The sequence below is a fragment of the Dipodomys merriami genome, unplaced genomic scaffold (assembly GCF_024711535.1).
Source record: "Dipodomys merriami isolate MVZ:Mamm:240054 unplaced genomic scaffold, mDipMer1.0.p SCAF_8, whole genome shotgun sequence".
Lineage (NCBI taxonomy): Eukaryota > Metazoa > Chordata > Mammalia > Rodentia > Heteromyidae > Dipodomys > Dipodomys merriami.
Genome location: NW_027206401.1, coordinates 20,402,863 through 20,428,148, shown reverse-complemented (window position 1 = coordinate 20,428,148; position 25,286 = coordinate 20,402,863). Strand labels below are relative to the sequence as shown.

The 25,286-nt window shown below is 41.6% G+C and overlaps 1 protein-coding gene across 2 annotated transcripts in view; it reads right to left on the bottom strand.

Annotated features, from left to right (window-relative positions):
- The window catches only part of Il20ra (interleukin 20 receptor subunit alpha), a 34,035-nt gene extending 9,240 nt beyond the window's left edge, over window positions 1-24,795 (bottom strand). The window contains exons 1-3 of one of the 2 annotated variants that reach the window (XM_070010411.1): window positions 24,648-24,795; window positions 4,312-4,447; window positions 296-474 (exon numbers count right to left, since the gene is read on the bottom strand). In XM_070010411.1, the coding sequence (XP_069866512.1) occupies window positions 296-474; window positions 4,312-4,447; window positions 24,648-24,759 (427 nt within the window). In that variant the 5' untranslated portion in view covers window positions 24,760-24,795. Of the gene's footprint in view, window positions 1-295; window positions 475-4,311; window positions 4,448-24,514; window positions 24,542-24,647 lie in introns of those variants that run through there. The other variant, XM_070010412.1, reaches the window with a different exon arrangement.
- Between the last annotated feature and the right edge of the window lie 491 nt (window positions 24,796-25,286).

Genomic DNA, 25,286 nt, shown 5'->3' with positions numbered 1-25,286 from the left:
ATAGCTCAGCTGGTCAGGACATTTCATTAAACAAAATCAAAAGCTGATAATATTGGCATCTGTCCTTAGTTTTGGATCTGGAAGAGATCTTAGAGATCCCTTGGCAGAAGTTTTCACCAACTGATGAGATTCTGAAGCCCAGCACTCTGGCTGGCCACTATACCTGCTGGTGTAGAACAGAGCCAAACAGACCCTTTCCTCTGGGACAAGGTTGTCTATGGAGCCAAGACCATCACACCAAGGGTCAGATTAATCTGAGATCAATCCATATGCAACAGACAATGACATTACTTACTTTCCAACAAAGGATAGAATCGCTCGGTTTCAGCCCACTCAGAACAGTTTGCTTCCCAAATGGCTTTAACTTTGGCATAATACTGGTGTTCATAGTCAGAAGTTTCAGCGGAAAGATCACAGTAAGTCCTGTTGATTTGTCTGCATTCAGATTTACTCAGCCATTTCTTTTGCCCATATCTGCTCAGAAGGAAACTCTGAGTTAATAAGGAGGTGCCCTCCATGCCTTACAATTAAAAAACCAGTCATTATTTAAAATTGAATGGAAGACCTTTTCTTCTGAAAAACAAAAGTGCCTGTCATTGAGATTAAAAGGAATTCACTTTTGCTGCTGGCAAGTTTTCTTTTTCTTTCTCTTTTTTTTTCATTAGCTGTCAGGAACATGAGTCAGAGTTTCTGTAATCGCCTTTCTTTCCTCAGAATTATAATGAGGATAGTACATTTTGAAAGCATGTATAATATTTATTCTTCAGCTACAGTAAAGTTTATATGAATTATGTGATCAGTTCTTCTAGCAATTATCTAAGTTTTTAGTCCACTATGAGGCTAGAAAAAGTACCATGACATTTTCACAAAATTTCAAACCTGATAGGTGTTAGAGTTTAGGGATAATTCACTAGGTTGGACAGCACAAGAAAATCTGCATTTTCTGTGATCATAATGATGACTGGTGACATTGACTAGGTTGTTCATACTTTTCTTTTCCTTTGTTAAAAACACAACATCTGGATCTGACATCTGAGGATTATGATTCAAAGCTGGCCTGGGAAGGAAACATTCACAAGATGCTTAACTTCAATTAAAAAAAAAAAGAGCCAGAAGTGGAGCTATGGCTCAAGTGATTGAGTACAAGCCTTGAGTGAAAAATCCTGAGTTCAAGTCCCAGTACTGGTATTTCCTCCACCAACTTTCGTAGTGCTTAGAGAGGGGGGAAATACCTTCTGCATTTTCAGAAGAGAGAGAGACTCTAGTATAAAGAATTTAGTAACATGAGGAGTTAGTGGAAAGAATGGGATTGCATGGGAAGATACTGAAGAGACTGGGGCCAGAGAAGGGGCATGGCTTAGATATCATAGTTTTGCATGGAGAATGTGATGGGTTATGAGTGACAGCTTGGAAAGCACTGGGGAGAATGCTGCAGTGGTCTGGATAGATGATTCAAGTGCCTTAGACAAAGATGGTGGCAATGGAATGGCGGGGGTGGGGGTGGGGGTAGGGATGTTAAGATGGGACATAGTGGTTGAGTGTGTGTAAGTAATAGAACAGGATAAAATTACCAGAATAAGGAACAACAAAAAAGAGTGAGTCTGGAAAATGGGTAAGAGTGGGACAGGAAGAGGGAAAGGTCAGTCTCACATTGACATGTTGATCTTGAGGTGCAGAAGAACTACCCCAGTGCAGATGCTCAGTGCTGGAGAGGTGAAAGTGGAAGGAAGCTGTTTAGGCATAATAGGCAGGAATGAACTTATCTGGGGACACAAAGCGAAGTCTGGGCTCAAACTGCAGGAATGTAAAGATTTGAAGACTAGGTATAAAATCGAGTTGCAAACAGCAGCTATAGGTGGGTAAGGGTAGAGGGGAGAAAAACAGGCCTCACAAAAATATATCTTGATAAAGTGGATATGGCAACATCCAAAGTTTGAGGATGCCTTTCCTATTCAGATATAGCAACAGTTCTGAATGCAAAGATCTCCTGTTCCAAAACACAACAGAGGCACAGCCAGATCTTGCTGCTCAGGTCTCCCAGGGAACAATACTCCTAGGGACCTTCAAACTTTTGGGGGGCTGTAACTAATGTATATGTGTGTATACATATTTATATGTATATATACATATATATTGTGGCTCAGCTCACCTAATACATATATTTAACCTACAAAAACCAAAGTTTTATAAGAGAATACCCAAGCTTTGCTACACGCTGCATGGCTGGTTATTTTCTATTCCATACCTCTCCACATTATTCCACTCCTTTCCATTAGCCATAATGCTAGTTGTATGAAGTCACTCCCAATTGATTTCTTGACCTACCGAGTTTTGACCTTGTGGTTTGACCTCCCCTCCTCACACTTTTCTCAATGTGTCAAGAGAAGGGTACCTCCACCCCTCCGCCTCCACCCACCATGGCTGCTGACAAAGGAGAAAATGTCTCTTTTCTAGATTCTGAATGAAAGATATCGAGTGAATCATTCAACTACTATTTTACCTATAACACTTATGAGAGTCAAAAGAAGTCTTGAGGGACCTAGGTGTCTGTTTCTAGTAGCAAGTGCTAGTATCTGCCAAATGCCCATCATGCTCTGAGACAGTGCTCAGGATTTGCAAACTTACTCCACTGAATGACATAACTATCCTAGGAAGTAGCTTCCATGATTTTCATTCTACTTTACAGATTAGCAAATTGGAGTTCAGCAAGACTAAGGGATCCATTCAGATTCACACGACTATTAAAGGCTTATCTGAGATCAGAACCACCTTTCTCTGATGCCAAAGCTTATGTTTTTGGCACGACCCACTACTGTCTGCATTAATTTCTTTGGGTGGATATAATTTAATCTTTCATTAAAATATCCCTTTGGAAACAAAGTACTCAAACAATATACAGAAATATATAGCCTGCCCAGGCTCATCTGGCTCACTTCACAGCCTGGCCAGGGACCGAGGGCTGGCTGACTTTAGAGCAGCACTGGGAGACTTCTGGTAGTGGAATCTGGGCCTGGATTCCTTCAGGCCCACCTTCCACACCTGGGAGTGTGTCAGCACTCTCACCAGGCAAGCTTCCTTTTAGGCACTGTTTTAATGATGCATAATCTAAATTATTTGTTCTCACAGAGCAGTAATGAATTATTTCTAAGCCTTATACAAAACATATACAAATATAAAGGACAGAGCAAGCTCTTCACTCCATCTAATGAATAAAGAAAAGAGAGTGCTCACAAGCCATTACCTTTGACAAAGTTGGGCTTACTTTCCTAAAATACCAGCTCCTGAGAAACTCCTGATCTCCTGGGATGGGATTCATATAAATAAGGTGGTGATGAACAGCCTTAAAACCTTTTATTGGTTTCATTTTTATCTTTCTTACAAAGACAAAACCCCCCAGAACTAACTTGATCCAAGTGCCAGTGGCTCATGACTATAATCCTAATTACTTAGGAGGCTGAGATCTAGGGATTATGGTCCATGTGACTCTTATCTCTAATCAACCTCCAAAAAGTTGCAAGTGGAACTGTGTCTCAAGTGGTAGAGCAGTAGCCTTGAGCAAAGCAGCAAAGGGACAGTTCCCAAGTCCTGAGTTCAAGCCCCAGTACTGGCATACACATACATAAAAAGTGTGTGGTCCCTTCTCCTTTCCTTCCTTCCTTCCTTCCTTCCTTCCTTCCTTCCTTCCTTCCTTCCTTCCTTCCTTCCTTCCTTCCTTCCTTCCTTCCTTCCTTCCTTCCTTCCTTCCTCCCTTTTCTCTTCCCCCTCCTCCTTGTGGAATTATTTTGTGAAATTATTTTGCTGCTGTTCAGACTGATGTCAACTTCTGCATTTGTTTTACTTCTGATTCTACAGCTGTTGGTTGAGTTGCATCACTTAGTGGTCTGGGCTGTGGCTATTTTTCTTCTTTTCTGGAAGATAGAAATTGCTTATCTGTCCTGCATTCTTTCTCACCTGCAATGAGTTTTGATGGAGAGGTGAAAGGTCACAATGTAGGACCAATTTATGGCACAGAATTCCACACTGTTTTATTTGCTCTAAAAAGGTCTGAAACTCCAATAAGCTGTTGAGACTCAGCGTTGGTGAACTGCCTTGTTAGCTTAGCCAGTGAATAATATTCTGAACGACTTCTTTTGTCCATTTAAATAACTACCCTTGAATGAGCATTCATAAGATAATGTGCCACAGAAAGTTAAGACAAAAGATCCAAAACTTTTCCAACCTTAAGACCATAAATTTTTTTTTATTTTTGCACAATAAGCAAGAGTATGAGTGTCATGTTTCTAAAGTAGAATAAAAAAAGAACCAACTTACATGAAATATTGCACAGTGTAGGTAAGTTCAATTCCGTGTAGACCCTCTGGTGGATTCCACTGTAAAACATTCTTCATGTTAATGGAGAAGAAGGTGATATTTGTAGGTTTCGGCACACCACTAGAGACACAAGGCACTGAAAAAGGAGTAGAGAGGATCTGTGGTCTATGTGGAAGAACAGTAAAACTCTATCCCTGGAGCAAAAAGCTGCTCTCCAAAGATGGGCCCCAAGAGCCATGTCTTCCCAGACACAGGCTGTGTACTTAATTCCACTTGGAGCCTGAGCTGGCTGTGGCTTCCTTGTACAAGACATGTATGTGGCAGAAGTGGCTCTAGTACTAAGCTGGTAAGTGGTTGAAAGCTTTTATTTTGGTGCCTTTGAGAGCCCTGAGTTGCCATATAAAACAACAGCTAAGTTGCTGGAGAGAGTGTAGCAGGAAGTCAGGTGAAGGAGAGGCTCCATGGTCCAGTGTCCCAGCCGAATCTAGCCTTCCAACCAAGGGGCCTGAATGCAGTTATTGTGGTCATCCCAGCCCCTACATGAAGGCCTTACGTGAGACCAGCAGAAGGACTGCTCAACATCATTACGTTTTGGGGTAGTTTGTCATGTACCAGCAGATAACTGAGCAATCCTATGTTTTAGGGGATCCTGCATAGGAGGTTCTACTCTACACCTGGGATATATTTTGGTATTTGTACACATGAATAAATTGTGAAAAAATCTAACTTACATGGTTATGAAAAAGAAAATTGGGGACAAATGTTTCTGAAAAGCTAGAGTTGAGCGTTGGATGTTGGATTTGGGTTGGATTTATTAACTTATACAATAAAGCAAAATAAAACACCAGAAAGTGGGTGATTGAAAGGGGTGGACAAACGAAGAGGGGAAGAGGGGAAAATGCAGATGAGAATTCAATGTTAATTCTAAATATCTATTTGCCCAACAACGGAGCACCCAAATTTATCCAAGAAACACTACTTTCCCTCAAATCCCACATAGATCCAAAAACATTAATTGTTGGGGACTTTAACACACCACTTTCCCAACTAGAGAGATAAACTGGGCAAAAACTCAACAGAGACACTGCAGATCTGAACAACTGCATAGATCAACTAGATTTAACAGACATCTACCGAATATTTCACCCAGCAGCATCAGAATACATGTTTTTCTCAGCAGCACATGGAACTTTTTCCAAAATAGACCACATTTTAGGCCACAAATCAAACTTGTCCAAATTCAGAAACATTGAAGTTATACCTTGCATTCTCTCAGACCACAAAGGAATAAAATTAGAACTCAACACCAAAAGCCACCGAAGAAAGTCCTGGAGAAAGTCATGGAGGCTGAACAACACACTGCTGAAGCACGAGTGGGTCATGGAAGAGATTAGAAAGGAAATTTAAATGTTCGTGATATTCAACAAAAATGAACACACAAATTACCAGCTTCTCTGGGACACAGCAAAGGCAGTACTCAGATGCAAGTTTATAGCTCTGAGTTCCTACATCAACAAATTGGAGAGATTTGAAACCAACAATTTAATGAGATATCTGAGCCTCCTTGAAAAAGAGCATCAATCGGGGCTGGGAAGGTGGCTCAGTGGTAGAGTGCTTGCCTTGCATGCATGAGGCCCTGGGTTCGATTCCTCAGCACCACATAAGCAAAAAGAAAAAAAAAGCTGGAAGTGGCGCTGTGGCTCAAGTGGTAGAGTGCTAGCTAGCCTTGAGCTGAAGAGCTGAGGGACAACGCCCAGGCCCAGAGTTCAGGCCCCACAACTGGACCCCCCCCAAAAAAAAAGAAAAAGAAAAAGAGCAGCAAGATAAACCCCAATCCAGTAGATGGAAGGAAATAATTAAAATTAAATCAGAATTAAATGAATTAGAATCAAAAAAACATAGAATCAATAAAACAAAGAGTTAGCTCTTTGAAAAAATTAACAAAATTGACAGACCCTTAGCAAATCTTATCAGAAAAAGAAGAGAACACACCCAAATAAATAAACTCAGAAATGAGAATGGAAACATCACCACAGAAACAACCAAGATTCAGAACATTATAAGGGAATACTTCTCAAAACTTTATGCTAATAAGTTTGAGAACTTGGCAGAAATGGACCTTTTCCTAGCAAATACTGACATGCCGAAACTAAACCAAGATGAGTTAAACCATCCTAACAGGCCCATATCAAGCATTGAAATAGAAACAGCAATAAGAGACCTCCCATCTAAAAAAAGCCCAGGACCAGATGGTTTTACAGTGGAATTCTACAAGGCATTCAAAGCAGAGCTCACACCAATACTCCTCCAACTCTTCAATGAAATTGAAAGAGAAAGTTCACTACTGAACTCATTCTATGAAGCCATCATAACCCTCATCCAAAACCAGGCAAGGACTCATCAAAGAAAGAGAACTATAAACCCATTTCTTTGAGGAACATTGATGCAAAACTTCTCAACAAAATTTTGGCCAATCGACTTCAACAATTCATCCAAAAAATCATACACCATGATCCAACAGGATTCATTTCAGGGATACAAAGCTGGTTCAATATACGCAAAATCAATTAATATAATTCATCACATCAACGGAGCAAGGATAAGAACCACACAATTATCTCAATAGATGCAGAAAAAGCATTTGACAAGATCCAACACCCCTTTATGATGAAGGTTCTGGAAAAATTAGGAATCCATGGAACACTCCTCAATACAATAAAGACTGTATATGACAAACCTACAGCCAGCATTATACTTAATGGTGAAAAACTAAAGCCATTCCCTCTTAACTCAGGAATGAGACAAGGATGTCCACTCTCTCCACTTCTCTTCAATCTAGTATTAGAATGCCTAGCTACAGCAATAAGACAAAATGCAAGCATAAAGGGGATCCAAATATGGAAAGAAGAAGTAAAACTCTCCCTCTTTGCAGATGACATGATCTTGTATTTAAAGAATCCCACCAACTCCACTCCCAAATTACTCAAGCTGATTCAAAACTTTGGCAAAGTAGCAGGGTATAAAATTAATCCTCAAAAATCAATGGCTTTTCTGTATGCCAACAATGAGAAAAGTGTGGCTGAAATTAGGAAAGCAACTCCATTCGTAATAGCCCCACAAAAAATAAAATACCTAGGAATTAACCAAAGAAGTGAAGGACCTCTATGATGAAAACTTTAAAAACTTGAAAAAGGAAATCAAAACATAACTTAGAAAGTGGCAAAAACTCCTATGCTCCTGGATTGGAAAGATCAACATCGTGAAAATGGCAATACTTCCCAAGGCTATCTACAAATTCAATACGATACCTATCAATATTCCAACCTCATTCTTCAAAGAAATAGAAGAGGCAATCTAAAAATTCATATGGAATAATAAAAGACCCCGAATAGCAAAAACAATCCTCAACAGAAAGAACAGTGCTGGAGGAATATCAATACCAGATTTCAAACTCTACTACAAAGCCATAGTAATCAAAACAGCTTGGTACTGGCACAAGAACAGACCTCAGGACCAATGGAATAGAATTGAAAATCCAGAAATGAACCTACAGACCTATAGCCATCTAATCTTTGATACGGGAGCTAAAAAAAAAAATAGAATGGAAGAAAGACAGCCTCTTCAGTAAATGGTGCTGGCAAAATTGGTTAGCTACTTGTAGAAAAACTAAAGCAAGATCCTTATGTATCACCCTGCACCAGAATCAACTCTAAATGGATCAAAGACCTCGGAGTCAAAGCGTACACTCTGAAATCATTACAGGATGGAATAGGAGAAACCGTAGGACTCCTTGGCACAGCCTGAAATTTTCTTAATAGAGACCCAGAAACACAACAAATCAAAGAAAGGTTGGACAAATGGGATTGCATGAAATTGCAGAGCTTCTTCATGGCAAAAAACATAGCTAGCACGATCAATAGAAAGCCCACAGATTGGGAGAAGATCTTCACTAGCCATATTACGGAGAAGGGTCTCATATCTAAAATATACCTGGAACTCAAAAAATTAAATCCCCCAACAACAAATCTTCAAAGAAACAACTGCCCAATAAATAAGTGGGCTAAAGACTTAAAGAGAAACTTCTCTGAAGAGGAAAGAAGGATGGCCAATAGACTCATGAAGAAATGCTCAACCTCCCTAGCCATAAAAGAAATGTAAATCAAAACAACATTGAGATACCACCTCACCCCAGTTAGAATGGCTATAATCAAGAACTCTAATAACAACAGATGCTGGAGGGGATGTGGACAGAAGAGAACCTTACTGCATTATTGGTGGGAGTGTAAACTTGTTCAACATCTTTGGAAAGCAGTATGGAGGTTCCTCAAAAGACTCCACATAAAACTCCCCTATGACCCAGCAATCCCACTTTTGGGCATTCACTCAAATGTTCACAAACAAGACCACACTAAAGCTACCAGCACGACTATGTTTATTGCAGCATTATTTACCATAGCTAAGATATAAAACCAACCCAGATGCCCCTCAGTAGATGAATGGGTCAAGAAAATATGGTATATATACACAATGGAATTCTATGCCTCTATCAGAAAGAATGACATTGCCCCATTTGTTAGGAAATGGAAAGTGAAGTAAGCCAGGCCCAAAGAAACATAGGTCCCATGGTTTCCTTTATTTGCAATAACTAGTATATGTCTGAGTCAAGCAGAAAAGGTCAGTAAAGTTGATGTTAGGGAAATGAACCCTAAGATATGTATTCAAATGGTTTTTTTCTTTCATGCGATTGTTTCTAACACATTTATAAGATTATTTCTTTGTTGCTTTGTATGGTATAATTTGTGGAGGGGAAGGGAAAAAACAAATCGTTTAAATAGGGATACAGGTGGACCCATTGCAACAATGAGATGTACAAGTCATTATGTTGAAAACGAACTTTACAACTTTGGTGGTGGGGGGGGAAGAAGATTGGGTGGGAGGCAGGGGGAGGATGGGAAAGGATGGGAAGGGGAAACAAAGGAGGAGGCTACAATGCTTGATAAGAAATGTACTCATTATCTTGCCCATGTAATTGTAACCCCTCTGTACAGTATTTTCACAATAAAAAAAGAAAGAATTCAATGTATAACCTACAGAATTAAGAGTGAGGGAAGGGGTGGGTAGTAAGAGATGAGTAAGAATGTTGAAAAGGGTGACATTGAAGAAGATATTATATTTATAAACTGCTTTGGTAAATGGCAACTCCTTTGTATAACTATTTAAAAAAGATAATAATGAAAGAACTAAAAATAATACACAGGGAAACCAATGAATGAAATAGGCCAATACAATTAAATATTGATATGTTTATATAATCACACTGTAAGGAAAATTGTGTCCTAGGAAACCAATTTGTAGAAACGCTCTGGAAGAAATGGTAAAGGATTGAAAACCTATCAAAACATTAGAAAAGGACATGGAGGATATATATATAGATAGATTGAGCCTTTTATTTTGGTGTCCTGAGGATAGATCCAAGCCTTGGTCATGCCAAACAAGCTCTCTGCCACTGAGCCACTTTCACACCCAAGGCTGATCCTTGAATTAAAAAGAATGAAAAAGTTTTGTGGGAAATATAAGAATCAAAATATTCATGTAACACACTGGAGAGACCAAAGCTCCCAAGTAATAATCAATCTGATTTTATGAATAACACATCTGAACATATGCATATTCTATCATTAGAATACCAGAAAATCCAGAGTCTTGATATTGCAAATCAAAACTTAGGATAAAATTTAGTTCAGTCTCTGAGTCCCTTCTTGGCTAAGACCTGTAATTCTTATGTAAATTAGAGGGAGTTAATGTCAGAGAAAGGAATTAACTTGGAGCTTGGGTAATCCTTTGCTAATATTAGAGATATATAATGTATTGTATTACCACAAGGCAAATACAAAAGAAAGAATGATTTTAGAATTAAACTTTGCAATATGATCCTGATTCTGAGCAAAAGAAGCTCTTAACATCTAGGTGGTTGAGCCTGTGTGTGTGTGTGTGTGTGTGTGTGTGTGTGTGTGTGTGTGTGTGTGTGTGTGTGTGTGTGTGTGTGTGTGTGTGTGTGTGTGTGTGTGTGTGTGGTTTAGTTGTAAAGTTTCCTGCATTTTACCTTGATCATTAAAAAGAAGAGAATTCTTAGTTTTATCTCTTCTTTTTTTGGAACTTATCCTGGGCATCATCTCTGAGTTTTGTTTTGTTTTCCTCAAAGCTAGTGTTCTACCTCTGATCCATAGTTTCACCTACAGCTTTTTTGGTGGTTAATTGGAGATATGAGTCTCTTGGACTTTCCTGCCCTGGCTGGCTTTGAAATGCATAGTTAAAGATTACAGGAGTAGGGCTGGGAAGGTGGCTCAGTGGTAGAGTGCTTGCCTTGCATGCATGAGGCCCTGGGTTCGATTCCTCAGCACCACAGAAGCAGAAAAAGCCAGAAGTGGTGCTGTGGCTCAAGTGGTAGAGTGCTGAAGAGCTGAGGGACAATGCCCAGGTCAAGATTTCAAGCCCCATGACTGACAAAAAAATAAAAATAAAAAGATTACAGGAGTGGCCACTGTCTTGGCCTCAGTTTTAAGAAGAAAGTGAGATACTCAAAGAGACACACTGTTAACCCAACTTCTCACTGGTGTTCAGCACGAGTTTGGTAGGAGTACAAAGAGTCTCAAAAAGCTATAACCAGCCATATATCTTTGATTTTGATTCTTCTAGCTTTTGGGTTGTATCATGTATTAATTAGTATTGGCACATTCTGGAGAACATCTAAACCAATCATTTGCACTGATTCAATACTGCTTTGTGTTATTACTAGGTCCTAATTTTTTAAACCAGATTTTTGAAGTCAGCACTGAAGACTGTAATAATTTTCAACCCTTTGTAGCTTTAAAATGCAACCCCACATTTTTAGATGATCCTAATATGTGCAGAGTAGTTAGCATCTTGCAGGAAATAAAATAAAAATAGTGCATTAAAATATCATAGATGGGAGACATTGCCAAAACATGGCTTTTTAGAACTGATAAGGAGATGAAATATTCTGGTTTGTTGCAACATGAATTTGGAGATAGAAATCACAAGTAGTTTTAGATATTAGAATCCAGACATGTTTTCCTAATGTTTAAACTACACAGATATCTTCTATAGCACTGATTTCTTTCTTTCTTTCTTTTCTCTTTCATTTCCCCTCCCTCCCTCTCTCCTTCCTTCCTTCCTTCCTCCCTCCCTCCCTCCCTTCTTCCCTCCCTCCTTTCTTTCTTTCTTTCTTTCTTTCTTTCTTTCTTTCTTTCTTTCTTTCTTTCTTTCTTTCTTTCTTTCTTTCTTTCTTTCTTTCTTTCTTTCTTTCTTTTTTTCTGGCAGTACTGTCATTTGAACTCAAGCTTTTACACTTGCTAGGTTGCTTTTTCACTTGAGCCTCACCTCCAGCCCTGCCTTTTGCTGATTACTTTGGTGACAGAATCTCATGAACATTGGTACCCAGGCTGGCTTCAAATTGTGATTGTTTGGATCTCTGCCTTCTGACTAGCTAGGATTACAGTTGTGTGCCATCTGTGCATAGTGGATAAATGTCAGCAGGAAAGTATATCAGTTTTGGATATCTCTTCAATGAATCAAGTGTTATCTAATGGCAGGCTTATAAAGAGCAAAGTAGGCCAATCTTATCTCTGCCTCTCCCCAGGATACTCAGTCTATTCTCTTTATTGTGACACAATCTGCTTATTTCCCAGCCCCCCTGTCCTTTTTTAAATTAAATCAGAGCAAATTAAGCCATTATAGTCATTTGCCTTGATTCAGGCACAAGCCATTTTGTCTCTTGTTTAGTAAATATTTTGTTTCAAAAATAGATATTGATCACCTTTGGTGGGTTGGCAGTAACTTGGCTAATATGCATCAGTTTTAATTTTTTGTTGATTATGGAATTCTATGATTTGCTTTAATCAGTGGGAATAATGGTTCTTACTACAGTGAGAGTTGGCCATTCTTCAGAACTATAAGAATTCTCACAAAGTTGACTCCCTGCCCTCATGGACTAGCTCTTGTGTCAGTAAAACCTAGAAGGTCTTTGGTATGATTAAAAATGACAAGCTAACTGCTGGGCACTGATGGCTCATGTCTGTAATCCTAGCTATTCAAGAGGCTGAGAATCTCTAATTAACCACCAAAAAGTGGTTAAAAAGTGGCGCTATGGCTCAAATGATAGAGTGCTAGCCTTGACACACACACACACTCTCTTACACACACACACACACACACACACACACACACACACACACACACACACACACACTAGCTAGCTAACTGCCAGTGACTTATGTCTATAATCTTGCTATTCAGAAGGCTGAGAGCTGGAGATTTGAGGCCAGCTGCATAGAAAAGTAGCTAGCCCAAAGTAGGTCGGGCTCAAGTGAAAGAGCACCAGACTTGCCAGGATGAGGACCTGTGTTCCAATCCCAGCACTTCTTAAAAAGCAGATAGCTCAAGAAGTTCTGTTTTAATAATGGCTAGTGTGTATACATCAAACTCAATTTGCACCACATTCAAGAACACAATATACATATATAGTTGGTAGGAGGTGAGTTGGCTAGTATAGAAGAAAATAGTGGCTAGCATTTGCTGAATCCTTCAGTCAGTGTGGATCTACATGGGAAGGATTCAGTAAATGTTAGGGAGTCGCCCAATCTTCACAGCAGCCCCATAGCAGTTATCGTTGCGGTCAGCTGCACTGTATAGATGAGGAAATAAGCATTGCAAAGCTGTATAAGCTCATGCTGGGTCAGAACAATTTTTAAAAACACCATTGAGGTAAATTCAGGGTCTTAAGCTTGCTAGGCAGACCTCTACCATCTGAGCCACACCCTCAGCCCTTTTGCTTTAGATTATTATCTTTGGTGGGCAGAGGGCAGTTATGAGACTTGAACCAAGGGCAGAACCCTGCCCCTGAGCATTTTTGTTCAAGGCTGACACTCCACTACTTAAGTGACAGCTCTAATTCTGGCTTTTTTAGTGTTTTACTTGGACATAAGAGTCTTACTGACTTCACTGCCCAGGCTGGCTTTGAACTGCTATCTTCAGATCTCAGATTCCTGAGTAGCTAACATTGCAGATATGAGCCACCAGTGCCTGGCTTTTAGATTATTACTAGATAAGGTCTTGTTTTATGCTCAGGTTGGTCTGAAACCTCTGCCTTCCTACTTCTGTCTCTTGGATAGCTGAGATTACAGAACTAAAGCATACCATACCTGTTCATTGAGATGCAGTCTTGGTAATTTTTTGCTAGTACTGGCCTCAAATTGTGATTTGCCCCATCTCTACCTCTGGGTAGCTAGGATTGCAAGTATGTGCCACCACTCTAGCCTAGGACATACACCTTTAACCTCCTTACTTGTCTGCTCCCTTGCACATTAATTATAATCTAAACAAACACAAGGCAAGGCTGATGGGAAAACATATTATTCTAAGATATTAATATATAAAATAATCTAAGAATTAAATATACTCGATACTGATCTGGCATCAAATTCCTTTTGAATCCTACCACTTCTTATAGTAGAAAGGCCTTTCCTTTCTCCTCTATTTTCTGTTGTTTCCTTCCATACCTGGTCCTCAAGCATGCATGCAGAAACTCCACTCAGTCTCCAGACACATTCCCCAGCCAATGATGTGACAGCAAAGTAAGGGCTCCTAGATCTTCCAGTCTAGTCTGGTTTCTTTCAAGTTTGTGAGTATTGGACTGCTGTTCATTTGAAACCAGCATAAATCTTAGGGAAGATGGACAAACCTTAGGTAGATGGACATGTTTCACCTTCACCTTGAACCTTTACTATAGTAGTGTATACCAGAGTCAATACTATCTATGACTAACTAGGAAAACCTTAACACTGAGGGCACCATGCCCAACTTGGCCCAGGGAAAGACTCCAGATTCTCTAGTCATTGAAAAATCTGGGAAAGACTGGACATTTCAAACTCGCCAATAAAATAATGATGCCTGTCAGCAGGGGGCACCATGAGTCTGCATATTCACAGTGAAGGGGAGAAAGTTTAAGAAAGTCATTGTTGTGAGATGCATACCTACATACCTGCATACGTGCATACCTGCCCCAAATGCCTGCTTAGAAAGACTGGATGGGCCCTAGAACAGAAGTGGAAAGTGATCCAATGAAACAACCCCCGAATGGGGAGGGATTGGGCCAGAATGTCGGTTTGGAGACAGCCATGGGCTTCCTTCCTTCCCCCTCCCTCTTTCTCTCTCATTCTTTTTGCAGCAACAGGATTAAACTCTGGGGCCTTTTGGCTTGCTAGCAAGCATTCTACCCGTTGAATCACACCCATCATCCTTTTGCTTTGTTTGCTTTTCACATAAGTTTGGTTTTCACTAGTTTTGCCCAAGCTTGATCCTCCTGCCTCCTCCTTCTGAGTAGATGGGATTAAGGTTTGTGCCACCTCATCTGGCCTCTTTGATCTGTTTTCATGACTCAAAAGAATGATAAAATAAGAATTAGCATTCTTTTTAAAGGAACAAAATGACTAAGTTAAATTAAAGAACAACAACAAAATAATTTGGCTAAGCACCCAGTGGTGGCTCAAGCCTATAATCCCAGCCTATAATCCTCAGGTCTCTTGTGGTTCAAAGTCAGCCCAGGCAGGAAAGTTTGTGAGACTCTTATTCCTAACTAATCACCAAAATGTCAATAGTAGAGCAGTGTTAGCCTTGAGCAAAAAAGCTCAGGGACAATGCCTAGGCCCCGAGTTCAAGTCCCAGGATCAGCATGTGCAAGTACATACACTCTAAAGTAAACATTTCGATCATTCGTATTCTCTGGTTTTAAAGATATTACAGAAATGTTTGACATTTTAGGCAACATTTCTAATTTGAAATCTATAAAGACACTCCTAAATAAACATTCTCATTTTGATAAGTCATTTTTCCAATCTGGTATTATTGATAAGATAATCTAATCAATATCAAAGTGAAATTAAGTCATTCCTACCTTGTTATCAGGATTCACATGACAATTTATGGGTAAGAAAGAAGCATCTTTGCTCCCATTGATTGATGGCCTGTGAGCACAGCTCTGACTCTGGGATCCTTCCACACCAAAGTTTTTGTTTTGGTCTTAGAGCTTGAACTCTAGGCCTGGGCACTGTCCCTCAACTCTTCAGCTCAACGCTAGTACTCTACCAGTACTAGAGTACTAGCCACAGTGCCACTTCTGGCTTTTACTGTGTATGTGGTGCTGAGGAATCGAACACAGGGGCTCATGCATGCGAGGCAAACACTCTACCACTGAGCCACCTTCCCAGCCTCCCACACCAGAGTTTTATCTGCTCTTTTAAGCCTTTGCAATTTTGGTGCCCCATGCCTGCACTCTTCCTTTATGTGTGAGCGTCACTGAACATATTGGCCTGTGTTATTTTTGTCAGTATGATCACCGGGTACTGTTGTGTAGGGGAAGAGTGGTTCAGGGAAGTGAGGATTCTTGACTCCAGACATCTGGGTAGGAGCCTGGTCTTTGAAGAGAAAGTGGAACTCTTAAGACTCAGGAAAGGGGAGGAATGCTGCATTCCTTTAGAGGGTTTCTGACACAGTCAGCTCTAGGTCCTTTTCAGTGGTAAAAATGGCCTCTGTCTCAACCAAGCTGTGAAAGACCATTAAAGATGTGTTCACAAGGTGAACTTCCTTGCCAGGTGATGAGAGGTGACATATCTCATGAACTGAAGCATTTAGACTTGTATCTGTTCTCAGGATTTATTTCTCTTTTGTTATACTTCGGTGCTGTGAACTGAATCTGTGCATCACCATTCACATGTTCAACTCTAAAGGCCAGTGTAGTGATCTGTGGATGTGGTGCCTTTGAGAGTTAACAAGGTCATTAGGGCAGAGGCTCATGTATAGAATCAGCAGCCTTTCCCAGAGAAATCTATCCTCCCTTCTACCATATGAAAAGACAGATCAACCATGAACTTGGAAGTCTAGTCAGGCTAGAAACCATGTCTAGTGATACCTAGATCTTGAACTTCTCCAAGTCTGTGAAAAATGGATTTCCATTGTGTATGAGCCCTCAGTCTCTGGCATTCCATCATAGCAGCCTCAGCAGATACAACTTTTGGCCTTTGGGAGAGTCTTCTAGCAGCTTCATCACCAACAGTAGGAAGTACTGAGTCTATTCTTGGGTTCTTCCAGTAGGAAGAGAAAGAAAATGGGAAAATGAGATTTAACACGAGTGAGTCAAAGCAACTTTGTTGGTGGAATTTTATAAAATGTGACCGCTTCACTAGTTCTAAGTGATAACTTTGAATACAGAACTTTAGGTAGACCAAAATGATAGGTGAGACTTCTCTAATGGTCTCAAAGTTAACATCAAAGTTATCTAAGTAAGCTGCCGTTTTCATTTTATTGCTGAGCATAAAAGGTTATTCTGCAGAAAAGGACTATGCACGGATGTGTGCCTGCTGAACACACCTGTAAAAAGGGGTGAGGTTCTGGGAGTGAGCTCACAAGGAGGAAGGGAAACCAGCTTCTGTGGTTTCCCACACCTCCCTCTTGGGGGCTGGGGCATTCTGACTTTCCAGTTAAGGACAGTGTGTTCGTCACCCAGTGGCACAACAACCAGACCACAGGACAGAACAGCCAAGTGAATCCACTTATGAGAACTTCCTCTTTGGGACTATTCAAGTTACTCAAGTTCATGACTAAGAAGGGAAACAGTATTGAGAGCATGTTACCTTGCCTTACCCAGAGAAAGTCTCTGGATTCCCTAGCCCACTCTGCCCTCTAGACTGCAGCCGTGGAGGCTCTGAGCTGTTTAACATAGCGGTATCATGTCTTGCAGAGCCTTTGTAGCCACAATGTTTGACAAATAGATACTTTGGAACTGGGCTAATTGGGGACCCATGGGGCATATAGCAAGTATGGAAATGGGACAGGAACCAGAATCCCATGAGCATCTCCACTTGAGTAGGAAAGCTGGAATCACCAAATCTTTTTTGGGGTAGGGGGGTACCTGGTCGTGGGGCTTGAACTCTGGGCCTGGGCGCTGTCCCTCAGCCCTTCAGCTCAAGGCTAGCACTCTAACCACTTGAGCCACAGTGCCACTTCTGGCTTTTTTTTCCCCCTGCTTATGTGGTGGTGAGGAATCGAACCCACCATGCTTGCCTCATGCATGCAAGGCAAGCACTCTACCACTGCGCCACCTTCCCAGCCCCACCAAATCTTTATAGTTAGAAATCACCTAGGCAGGAATCCCTGCTGCCTGCCCCCCACCCAAGGTGGGGGTCAAGGTGGACGGTGGAGATGAGAAAGTGCTTTTGAGTAAGAGACTGCCACCCCAGGAAAGTGATTGCTGCTTATTCCAAGCATATTTCTCAGTGGCAAAATACCTTAATAGGCTTGGAAGTAAAACATACCTTCCACCCTTGGGTGAGTATGCTACGGTGGGAAATGAGATTAAAAAGAACTGAAGTACAGAAAGTACCAGAGGGTGATTAGCCAATTTCAGGAAGTCAAAGTCATAAATAACTGCATCCTAATCCTCCAGGAAGAGCAAAAACATGCATGACTGCCTTCAGTAGATTATCTTAATGTGGGTTTAACTTCATCACACTGGAAGCAAAGACACATTTTCTTCTGTCTCTTTTTCAAGAAACCATGTCACTTGAAAAAAATATGAACTGTCCTCCCTTCTTCCTAATTGTATATTAAGCACCCTTGAAATGGAAAAATCTAAATAGCGCTTAGAACATGATTCAGCAACCACTTACCTGAGAAGCAAGATCATAATGTCTAAAAGGAGAAAATAGGGTTTGGTGCTAACTTATTGTACTTGATTTCCTCCCCTTGCTACCATCCCCACTTATGATTCACTGATTAGTTGCTTACATACTTATTTTGCTGCCTCAGTTTCTCTGGGATGTCGATAACCTAGTATTCTGCCACCAATCCTTTCCTGTTGATTTCTACCAATTGTTATGTGAAAGATGTGAGAGAGGTTTTGGAGACACACTGGAACCTACTCTGTCTCACCATGAATTACATATGTGCCCTTAAGAAACTTACTAAATGCTGTGTCTCCGTCTCCTTATTTGACAAATCAAATAAGATTTCCTGTCTCTTAAGCTTGTTGGGACAATTAAATAAGATTGTTTATACACAGCTCTTGGTTCAGCACTTGGTACAAAGAAAGACCTCAATGATTGTTACCTTGCATAGCCACCCTTATTATTCTTTTTGTGCTATTCTCATTTTACAGCTGAACAGAGGAAGCTTAGGGAGGTTGGATGGCTCAGTCCCTTTGGCAGATGCTCCATCCTAAGCATTCTGACTATAGCAGGGAAGTCTCTGCTGGAACACTCAGCTATTGCATCTAGGAAATGCTCCAAAGAGCAGGGCTGTGGAGAAGAAGGCATTATGCAACCATTATGTTTAGCTTGCTATGGATAGAAGAAATCCAGTGATAGAAAGCAACTACTTATTCTGTGAAACTTTTCCTGGTGGAACTTTGCACAGTCCTATCATTCATTTGATGGAGAGTGACAGGGCACCTATGATTGTTTGAAACAGAAATTATGGGATGATTGGAGACAGAAACATGTAGAAGGCCAAGTGCATTTCCTGAGTTGCACATGACCCATTAGTATACACTTCATCAGCCAGGAACATGCATGCGTATATGAATAAGTGATGCATAAATCATGCAGGAAAATCAATGCTATTTCTTTATGACCACACCTCAGTATGTATGTCTATGTGCCTAAACACGTTCGTGTCTATTTTGCTGTTGATGCTTGCTAGTAAGACTTCAAAACAGAGACTAATTGTCACAATAAATACATTGAAGTTTATCCACCAAGGAGAGTGTGACATTGATTCCTTTGAAATGTCTTCAGAACTAGTTTATTAACATGCTGATGATTCAATTTCATTTTTTATATTGCTCTTTGCCTTATCTCAACACAGAATTTTTCAGCTTGATCCCCCAAGGTGGCTGGAAGTTTTGAAAGCTTGTAAAAACAGAATTCACTTCCCATGGATTGTTTGCCACTGACCCACCTGTGCCAGGCTCTACTGCAACAATGATAAAAAGAAATAGTTTAAGAAAGTCATTGTTGTGAGATGCATACCTACATACCTGCATACATGCATACCTGCCCAAAATGCCTGCTTAGAAGATGCTATTATTTATGTGAACATGCCAGCTCTGTTGTTGATTCATGAACCAGTCTCATCATATAGGAAGGACAGTCATCTCTTACATGACAGTCTTCCCTGCCCTTTGAGAAATGAAGCCTTTGAAAAGTAGATTTGAAAGTGGCCTGTTTCTTCTACTATTTGATAATATGCCTCAGAAAGAAAAGCATACAAGAAAAAACTCGATCAAGAACAAGTCACTGAAGTATTGGAAAGAATTGCAATTAAAACTCCAAGTTCAGTCGATAGATATTTATTAAATATCAACCTACACGTTTCATTTTACTTTTCAAATTATTCCCATAAGTTGTACTTCTTTCTCTATTCCCAGAGGCGATACAATTCTTCCAGTGATATTTCTATTGCTTTGAAAAAAATCCAGAAACTCGACAAGATAAAAAGGTGAAAAGGAATTAACACAAAGAAAAGTAAAGGAACCTTAAAACAATTGCATATTGGAGATTTGGAAGTAAAATGATAACTGCTGGTCAAAAGAGCAGTAGAGAGGGAGAGAGGGAGGAAAATGAAGGATTGCCCTTGCTTTATTCAAAGAATTACAGCGAAGAATGCCAACAGCTTGTGAACTTTCAATCCAGAGGTGGTCTGAACATCCTTAACCTGAAAATCTGAATCTGAAAGGCCACAAAATTGCAAACTTTGCATGTGCATATGATGCTGAGTGGTTCATGTCTCAAGTAATAAGTTGCAGTTACAATGTAAATACATTAAAATACTACATAAAATTATCTTCAGGCTATCTGTATATATAACAAAAATGAGATTTATGTCTAGACCTTGGTCCCATATCCCATAGCCATTTCTTTTTTGTTGGTCCTGGGGCTTGAACTCTGGGCCTGAGCATTGTCCTTCAGCTCTTCAGCTCAAGGCTAGTGCTCTAGCACTTGAGCCACAGCACCACTTCTGGTTTTCTGGTGATTAATAGAGATAAGGTCTCACGGACTTCCCTGCCTGGGCTGGCTTTGAACTATGATCTTCAGATCCCAGCCTCCCGAGTAGCTAGGATTACAGGTGTGAGCCACCAGTGCCTGGCTCCCATGGACACTTTTGTATGTGCATTTTTTTTTTAACTAAAAAGGCTTATGGAAATCCAGATGCAGTGGCTCATGCTACTAGCCACTTAGGAGACTGAAAGCAGGAAAAATCAAGTTTTGAGGCTAGCTCAGGCAAAAGTTCTTGAGACCCTGTTGCAACCAATAAAAAGATGGGCACTTTGATATGTGTGTGTAATCCCAGCTATGTGGAATATGAGAATCACAGTCCTGGCCAGACAGGGCAAACAGAAAGATACTACCTCAAAAAATAACAAGAGTGAAAAGGGCTGGGCGTAACCCCAGTGATCATTTACCTGCCTAGAAAGAACCAAGTCCTGAGTCCAAACCTCAAACTGTCTTCCTTTTTAGTTTTTGTAGACAGTCTTGCTATGTAGCCCAGATTAACCTTGAACTTTTGATCCTCTAACCTCAGCTTCCAAGTGCTAGAGTTTCAGCAGTGTGCCACAATGCCCAGCCAATATTTTTTAATTACATAAAATTATTAAAATTGCATATACCTATATTCCAAAATATGAAAAGCTGAAAAACTCCAGAATTGGAAACACTTCTGGTCCTAAGCACTTCACATCAGGATCCCTCAACCTATAAGTGTTTCAGTCAGTTGAGAAATAGCGGCAATGCTATTTAGCAAAGAATAAATGAGCTTGAGACACTGAAAACAGAGTAGCTCTTTCCCTCACGACACATATTTCTATGGGGCCTCCTTCATTCATGAAGATTACATGTCGCTGAGACCATCTTTCCTTGATTATTATATTTATTTATTTAGTTTGCACTTTCATTTGAGACATTATTTTCCTTATGAAGGATAGTCATAAAGACAAAAGAAACATATGGGTAAGATTTAATTTTATGAATCTCTTGACAAAAGAGTTAGTCATTGGTGAACTCCAAGAAATGGTTATGTTTCTTTTTAGAGGGGAGGAGTAAAGGAAGGTTAAGTAAAACTTAAATTTGATCACTGGATCCATCCATGGGTGCTTCGAATGGTGTTTAACTCTCTACTTTCAGTGCATATTCAATCTTGTCTTTCTCTCCATTCCTGCCATCATCCCATCTGTCCTTCTGCAATTACTTCCACTCAGACATCCATCCAAATAGTTGCTATTCATTGAAAGCATTTGCTGCCCATTATTACTCATATTAACTATTATTGTAAAGATAATCAGCATTGCCATCAGTAACAAATATGGCCATGACACAGGAAAATGGGAGAAAGGCCATGGCATGGGAAGTAACTGTCCACAGAGAGGCACTGGGAGAGGAGGGGCTGGAACTTCCACCTCTGACTTCCTGTCCACCATATTGCCCCCTTTTCCTTGGCATCCTAGGCTGCAAGGACTTTATTGAGAGACTAGATCATGAAAATAGAAAGGCAAGCCTTAGGGGAAAGGTATTTACAACATGCATACTTTCTCAATGCTAATACTTACCATTGTAACAAATTCTTTCAAACCAGTTAAAATACAATAAAAGAAAACCTAACTGAAGCCAATCTAGCCAAGAAATTTGAACAGATCAATGACAAAAGATGATCTCTAAATGGTAAATACATTTACTAAAAAGTCTCAATGTCATTATTCCTCAGAAAGATGCAAATGAAACCCCAATGGATATCACTGTATACTCTAATAAAATGGGTAAAACTATGAGGCATTTTGAACAATAATTCAACATTGTGTTTCCTCTTAATTCTCGAGGAAGTGATCAATAGAATCTACTTCTGTTTATTGTTGGTTTAGATGGCAGCAAATGGCAGCCATCAGTTTCTCTGGCTGGCTCTCCTCTATACAAGTAGATGCTTTGGTGGTTTTCTTGATGGCCTCTTCAAGTTTGGACCGTGCTTTGAGAAAGCCAGGTAAGTAAATGCTATAAGATGAACAAGGATTCTTTATGTCACCCAGGCCCTGTAGTAAGCTGGCTGGAAGAGGCCCTGTAGTTTGCCACAAACTATAAAAAGGGAGTGGTCAGGATGAAAGCAGAGCAACAGTGAAGATGTAACTCAAAGGGAAGAGTCAAAGGCACCTGTGGTAGTTCACCAGGGCTGCCACAATGTGCCACAAGCTCAGTGGCTCAGAGCAGCATCATTGTATTTGCTCACTATTCTGGAAGTAAATGTCTCAAATAAAAGTGTCTTCAGAGCTGTCATCTCTCAGAAGGTTTTAAAGAAGGCTCCTTCCTTACCTCTTCCAAGTTCCAGGGTGTGGATAGGGGTCTTAGATGATCCTTGACATGTGATAGCATAACTCACCTATTTGTCTACTTCTGTCTTTTTTTTTGTTGTTGTTGTTGTTGTTTTTGGTTGGTCGTAGGGCTTGAACTCTGGGCTTGGGCACTGTCCCTGCGTTACCTCTTGAACCACAGCGCCACTTCCAGTTTTCTAGTGGTTTATTGGACGTGTAAGAGTCTCATGGACTTTCCTGCCCAACTGGCTTTGAACCAGGATCCTCAAATCTCTGCCTCTGGAGTAGCTAGGATCACAGGCATGAGCCCCTGGCACCCGCCTCTACTTCTGTCTTCACATGACCTGGATCACTCTCTTCTTGTAGGAACTCTAGTCCACTCTAATTCTGAGATGATTGCATCAGGAAACCATCAACTAATTACATCTGTAAAGGACACACTCTGAGGTTGTGGACAGACACAACTGTATATATGTATACACACACACACACATATACATTTGAGATACTGTTGGATGTAATGCTGCATTGACAATATTGGACCTTCTCCAGAAACAATGCAGAGGCTGGACCAATCAAAGCATCCTCCTAGCTCTTGTTCATTGAGCAGAAACTTGAAAGAACTACATTGACTCAGGAAGTGGGAGATAGCACCTCTAGTAGAAACCACAGCGTGAAGTGACTGCCCTTTCAGGACCGCCTGTGGTTTGAAACTGTGTGGCAGAGAGCCACAGGCCAAAGTGACAGAGGCTGCTGGTGACCCCGAGGTCAGTCTGCAGCCACAGACAGAGCTCCTGACTCCCCCCCCCTCCCCATTGTCACAGGACTACACAGGTTCACACAGCTTTTCTCCCACATTCACCAGGGCTATTCATTTCTAAGTCTGAGCCAAGTGTATACACGCTACAGCATTCTGAGAAGCTATGTGGTGGTTGTCTCTAATCAATAGCTTAACCAGATTCCAGATACCTTGCTTTTTTGAAAAGTTCATTTTTACACATATGCCAAAAATACAGAAGAAACAAAAGAGAAATGATCATGAATCACCCCATTTTACTGGTTTCCAATAAAGACTATAAACTTTTTTTTGTTTTTGATCAGTCATGGGGCCTGAACTCTGGGCCTGGGCGCTGCCCTTCAGCTCTTCGGCTCAAGGCAAGTGCCCTACCATTTGAGCCACAGCCTCACTTCTTTTTTTTTTTTTCTTTGTTTCTGCTTCTGTAGTGCCGAACCCAGGGCCTCATGCATGCCAGGCAAGCACTCTACCACTGAGCCAGCTTCCCAGCCAGAGACTACAAACTTAAATAAGCAAAGAAAGCCTCCTCCATGACTGGATGGAATAACTCTGAAGTTTAGTTTTTATTTTCTCTCAAAAACCAACGAGCACCTGTCTGTACCTGGCTGCTACGCGAAGGAAAAGCAGTGCACGGGACTGGGGGTTCTGGGGGCACGGGGTGCGGGGGGGGGGAGGGGCGGTCTTAGAAGCAGTTCCTCTCACCTTGCGTTCCCTTCCGAGCCCACCCTTTCCCAGAGTTTGGCTTTTGTAAGCGCAAACCTCACTTGGCACCTGGCACAAGATCACAGGCCCCCCAGGTCTGCGCGCTGGAGGCCGGGGCGCGCGGGGCTGGGGCAAGCTGGCCAGGCACGGTCGGTCACCATGGGTCGCCATCACCGGCCGCTGTCACCTGCCACAGGTGGGTAGCGCTCAGAGCCACCACTGCCCAACCTCCCCTCCCATCTCCCATCCTCTCCTGGAGCCGCGCAAACCTGAACTCGAACCTGGGCGCACAGGGTAACAGGTTTCTCTCCACACGCCCAAAAACCAGCCCCGAAGGAGGCTGGACGCTCAGTGCCCGGCGGGGCGGGCCGTAGGTTCGCGTCCTGTCCCGCCCCAGGTGGCGCGACCACCTACCTGCGCGTCCCCACGACGGCGCGGCCACCAGCAGGAGCAGCAGCCGCAGCGCCTGGCGCCCTGGCGCCGGGGTTCCCGGGGCGCGCTCAGGGGCGGCGGGGCTGGCTCTCATATCAGGGACACCAGGCTGCAAAGGGCGCCCCCGGCGCAGACCGTGAGCGAGTGCACGGAACCCCTGGGGCGCATGGGCTCCGCCCCCGGGGGCCAAGGTGTGCGCAGAACCAGGTGGCCGCGCGGGGGCGGCTTCGCGCAGCCGTATAGTCTCAGCCACTCCGGGTTTCAGTTTGGAGAGACCGCGAGCGGTTCCACCCCCCGCCCCCAGGTTGCCCACAGGTCACCACTGCGCAGGTGACAGCTCACTCCAGGAGGGAGTTGACGGCGCGGTGAGAGCTGCTGTCTGGTATTGAGGTTTATCTGAAACGTTGATCTGAGTAAGCAAACCAGATTTTATTCCAGAAGGAATCAAATGGAAGAATGACATGTGCATCCATTCCCCAGAGGACTGGAGGCCTTGTGCCATACACTGGACTGGATCAAGTCCAGTCAGAGCCGCCTTCAGTTTTAGGTGTGGTTCCATTTTACAACAGTCCCGAGGTCACCCCGGGGCTGGGCCAGTGAGCACTTGCACGCAAGGCCAGA